Raw genomic sequence first — 5,341 nt, forward strand, 5'->3', positions numbered from 1 at the left:
CACCATGTTGGCCAGGCTGGTCTTGAACTCCTGACCTCCAGTGATCCACCTGTCTCGGCCTCCCAAAGTGCTGGGATTACAGGCGTGAGCCACCACACCCAGCCTAAGATGCTTATTCTTGATTATATCACTAATATAAACTTTAGAATATTAGAGTTGAAGAGATCTTCAAGCTCATCTCTTATTTTACAGATAGGGAAGCCAAGACCCAGTAAAACTGATTAACTGCTACAATCTTTGTGAGATTTAATCTGTGAGTGACCGAAACCACTATACAGAGTACACAAACCCAGGAGAAGGAATAAGTGTAATGTGTTTTCAGTCACATAAAAGACCCTCAAACTTAAATGCCAGCTGGATCCCCCTGCCCCAGCCCCATCCTTCTTTCTAGTCCAGCATGTGGATAAGGCTCAGGCTCCAAAGTCAGAATCATAGGAGTTTGAATCCTCAGCTCTGCCCCTTACCAGCTGGCTGACCTTGAGGAGGCATCTTAACCTCTGAGCTGCCTCATTTAGAAAGTGGCCATATGAGGTTCTTACAGCTCAAGGCCTGCAGCTGCATGGAAAGTAAGCAGAGAACCAAGGAATAGGGGTGGAATTTGGAGGCACCCTTGGTTTTGAATCCTGGCCCTGCCTCTTACTGCTCTCTTTGGGCAAGTCACTTCACTCTCTACTTTAGCTTTCTCGTCTATAAAATGGGAGTAATATGACTCACCTGGAAGGTTTGCTGCACTGCTCAAAAGTAGTTCTGTTTGTAGCTGAGCATGGTGGCTCATGCCTGTAATCCCAGCACTTTGGGAGGCCGAGGCAGGCAGATCACTTTAGCTCAGGAGTTTGAGCCTGGCCAACATGGCGAAACCCCATCTCTACAAAAAAATATAAAAATTAGCCAGGCAGGCCAGGCACAGTGGCTCACGCCTGTAATCCTAGCACTTTGGGAGGCCAAGGCGGGTGGATCACGAGGTCAGGAGAGCGAGACCATCCTGGCTAACATGATGAAACCCCGTCTCCACTAAAAATACAACAAAATTAGCCAGGCATGGTGGTGGGCGCCTGTAGCCCCAGCTACTCTGGAGGCTGAGGCAGGAGAATGGCATGAACCTGGGAGGCAGAGCTTGCAGTGAGCTGAGATCACGCCACTGCACTGCAGCCTGGGTGAGACTCCATCTCAAAAAAAAAAAAAAGAAAAAAAAATTCGCTGGGCACCGTGGCTCACACCTATGGTCCCAGCTACTTGGGGGGCTAAGACAGGAGGATCACTTGAGCTGGGGGGCTGAGGTGGCAGGGAGGCATCATCGTGCCACTGCAGTCCAGCCTGGGTGACAAAGTGAGTCCCTGTCTCAAAAAAAAAATAGTTCTGTTTGTTAAAATACAGTTAACTCTGCAAGTGTAATTTTTTTCTCCCCCCGCCTTTTTTTTTTGAGATAGAGTCTCACTCTGTTGCCCAGGCTGGAGTGCAATGGCACGATCTTGGCTCACTGCAACCTCCACTTTCCAGGTTCAAATGGTTCCCCTGCCTCAGCCTCCGGAGTAGCTGGGACTACAAACACCCGCCACCATGCCCAGCTAATTTTTTGTATTTTTAGTAGAGATGGGGTTTCACCGTGTTAGCCAGGATGGTCTCAATCTCCCAACCTCATGATCCGCCTGCCTCGGCCTCTCCCTTCTTATTGTTATAAACTCATAGGTAATGTCCCCAAACCATTACACACTTTTCACCCTCAGAATATTGATGTCTATGAAAATATACCAAGAAAAATAACAATAAATGTATTTTTTTCCAGGTATCCATGTTTCTAAAGGACAAAGTCCAGAATAATAATGGTCGCTTCGTGTTGCCGGTGTCCGGGCCTGTTCCCTGGGGAACTGAAGTTCCCGGACTCATCAGGTGAATTCCCAACAATGGTCAGAGCTATGTTTGGGGTGCAAGGAAATGCACATGGGCCGCACACAGAATGCCGCACTGCCGAGCTGCTCGCGGTCTGCCCAGCCCTTCTCTCTCTTTTTTTGTTTGAGACAGAGTTTCGCTGTTGTTGCCCAGGCTGGAGTGCAATGGCGCCATCTCAGCTCACCGCAACCTCCGCCTCCTGGGTTCAAGCGATACTCCTGCCTCAGCCTCCCGAGTAGCTGTTGGGATTACAGACATGTGCCAGCATGCCTGGCTAATTTTGTATTTTTAGTAGAGATGGGGTTTCTGCACATTGGTCAGTCTGGTCTCGAACTCCCGACCTCGGTTGATCCACCCGCCTCGGCCTCCCAAAATGCTGGGATTACAGGCGTGAGCCACCACACCTGGCCTCCAGCCCTTCTCTTTCTTTAGTAAAATAGCTATTGAAAAAGTCAGGTTCTAATCCCCGCCTTGTCGCTTAGCAGAGGGACTTGAGGCAAGTTACCCAGTTCCCCAAGACTGATTTCCTCATCTGTTAAATGGTTACTGTGTGGATGAATAAGATAATAGTGATCTAACATGCTTACAAAGCAATTGGCGTATACATATGCTCAATAAATATTATTATTGTATTATTATCATTATTATTATTACAACCAGCACCTTTATCTTGAAGGAGAGTATGTATTCCTTTTTGTTCTGTAGTACAAAGAATAAAGAAGCCTCCAGGACTACCTAAGCTTGGAAAACATTCTATCATGTCATACTTTGTATTGTAGAATGTTCAACAACAAAGGTAAAGAAGTGAAGAGGATAGAATTCAAGCATGGTGGAAACTATGTCCCTGCACCCAAAGAAGGTTCTTTTGAACTTTATGGAGACCGAGTCCTGAAACTGGGAACTAACATGTAAGCAAATTCTTCTCTGAGTGAATTCAATTCCAAGGGAGGTCACTTCATTAAAAAAAGCAGCCTGACTTCTGTTACGAAAATCCCTGCTGACAATAGGAGTAATTTCCCCTTAGGTACACTGCATACAGAGGCCTGACATTTCAAAGGGCACCCAAGAATGCCAAACATAAGGCAACTCAGCAGAATGAAAAGATACATGATGTTGCATAGCCATGGAAGAGAACTAGCCAAAATCTGTGTTGCAGTGGAAATCCAGAAAGACTTATCCTTTCTGTAAAGCTGCATGTCTTTTCAGTGATGCATGTTACTCTTCACAAGAGGAGGCATTTCTACCCAGTCTCCCCAGGTGTTTTTCTCTGGGAAGAAGTGAAATGTGAGGGGTTAACACTCACTCAGTTGCATTCTGTACCCACAGCACCTTTCTGGATGCTATTTAATGTCTCAGAATGAAAGCTACAAACTATGCTTACGAGTTAGAGGGAAGTCCGTGGAAAGGGGCTGGATAATGTCACCATTTTCTGTTGACACACCAGGTACAGCGTGAATCGGCCTGTGGAAACCCATATGTCTGGATCATCAAAGAACTTAGCCTCACGGACCCAGGTGAGCTTCTGCCTTCCTTGCCTACCCTCACAGCTTCTCTCTAGATACAGAAGTCTACATAGAGGTGGGATTGCTTTAGATTTCGGATCTAGCCAACATTTCCCTTGTTTTCAATCTTCTCCCTTCCACCTTATGAGTACACAGGTTTTAACTGTAGCTTTTCATGGAGACTTCCAGTGATCTCACTAATTAAGTAATTTTAGGCTTGGTTCAGCCACCGTAATTAAGAGGAACCACTCACCAGGACATATGCAATAGCAGAGTACCAGTGCCATTAGGTCCATGATTGCTGACATCAGCACTCGTGTGTATTCTGATCATTAAAACATTTCTTTTTAACGTTTCCCCCTACAGCACCATGGTCAGAGTCGGGGGTTTTAGTTTCTCTGAATTCCATCCTTCCAAGTTTTCACTGAACTAGCTCCTGCCTAGCTGTAGGAGAGATCACAGAATATTAAATTATTCAGCAAACATTTATTAAACTGCTTCTATGGGCTGGGGATCCAGGGACACGAAGCTGACGTAGATGTGGTCCCATCCTGAAGGGGCCTCTGGTACCTTGGGAAAGACAGTGAAACAACTAAAATGAGGTGGAGGAAGAGCTGGCTGGGGATCCTGAACAAAGTGCTGTAACAGAAGAACTCACGTCTAGCCAGTGGACAGGGATCCCAGGGATCAAGAAGGCATTTCAGAGGCAGGGATATTGAAGCGGGGCTCTAGAGTAGGTAAACTATGAAACAGCAGAGAGGGAGAAATGAGCACACAGACCAAGGTGACAGAAGAGCAAGAGTGTTCCCGGGAGGAGGATGGCAGCGTCTCCCATGAGGCTTACGTAATGGATCACAGCATCATGGAGGCTTGCTGGCAGAGACTCACCTGGACAGGGACACTGAGGCCTGACCAGGAAGGGGCGTAAACTATTTGGGCTTTGTTCTTTCGAAAGGAAGCAAGGGGTTTGTTTCAAGCCAGGGAGAAATGAGACGAAAACTACATTTAGTTAACTAGTTGGCGGAGTGAGGGGAGAGGCAGAACAGGGGAGGCCAGGCTAGAAGGAAGAGGGGTGCAGGATGAGGCAGGGTGAGAACTGAGAGAGGAGGGAATGGACTCGCGGGTGTGTTCCCGGCCGTCACCACTTGAGGGCAGTGTGGCAGCGCCTCTGGAAGGAGACTGGACTGAGGCGACTTGTAAATACTGAGGAAACCCGATTGACAGAAAAGAAGCCATACACTTCTTCAAGGAGGAAGGTAGTGAGAGGAGAAATGTGGATCCCTGGGGCTTCCACTTATGCGGACAGTATGAAAATCTCTGGTTTGCAAAGTTGCTACATTCCCTCTGCTTCTGACGTGATTGTTTTTCTTTTGGTTAAGCCTGCTTTCTACACTTTATTTGGACCTAGAAATAATTTAAATAGCAATTGTTTCACCTTATTTTATAATATCTACCTGTGTCTCTGAGGTTTTAGCAGGAAATGTGATTGCCTTCATGTGGCTAAAAATCATGCAATTGTTTCTGCAGGAAAGCATTGCTCCAAACCCTCTTGCTAAGGAAGAGCTGAATTTCTTGGCCAGGCTGATGGGAGGGATGGAGATTAAGAAACCCAGTGGCCCTGAGCCTGGATTCCGGTTGAATCTCTTTACCACCGATGAAGAAGAGGAGTATGTTTTAAACCTGTTTCGTTAAAGACATATAAATATCTCAAATGTAACAAGAACCCAAAATGACCATTACAAACCAGTGGCACTTATAAATATTTGTGTAAATATCACAAACAAAATACCAACAAAGTTAATAATCTAGTTAAATAGCCCACCAGGATGAAATGGCCTGAACCTTCCGGAGTCATTCAAAAAAAGAGATGCAGCCAGGCACAGTGGCTCACACCTGTAATCCCAGCACTTTGGGAGGCCAAGGCAGGCAGATCACGAGGTCAGGAGGTCGAG

General features: G+C 46.4%; 1 protein-coding gene across 2 annotated transcripts in view; it reads left to right on the forward strand.

Annotated features, from left to right (window-relative positions):
- OSCP1 (organic solute carrier partner 1) overlaps positions 1–5,341 on the forward strand; it is a 32,501-nt gene that overhangs the window by 24,215 nt on the left and 2,945 nt on the right. For both annotated transcript variants that reach the window (XM_011955301.1, XM_011955302.1), the window contains 4 exons: positions 1,784–1,887; positions 2,667–2,795; positions 3,332–3,401; positions 4,917–5,056. In XM_011955301.1, the coding sequence (XP_011810691.1) occupies positions 1,784–1,887; positions 2,667–2,795; positions 3,332–3,401; positions 4,917–5,056 (443 nt within the window). The remainder of the gene's footprint in view (positions 1–1,783; positions 1,888–2,666; positions 2,796–3,331; positions 3,402–4,916; positions 5,057–5,341) is intronic.

The sequence above is a fragment of the Colobus angolensis genome, unplaced genomic scaffold (genome assembly GCF_000951035.1).
Source record: "Colobus angolensis palliatus isolate OR3802 unplaced genomic scaffold, Cang.pa_1.0 Scaffold4, whole genome shotgun sequence".
Taxonomy (NCBI): domain Eukaryota; kingdom Metazoa; phylum Chordata; class Mammalia; order Primates; family Cercopithecidae; genus Colobus; species Colobus angolensis.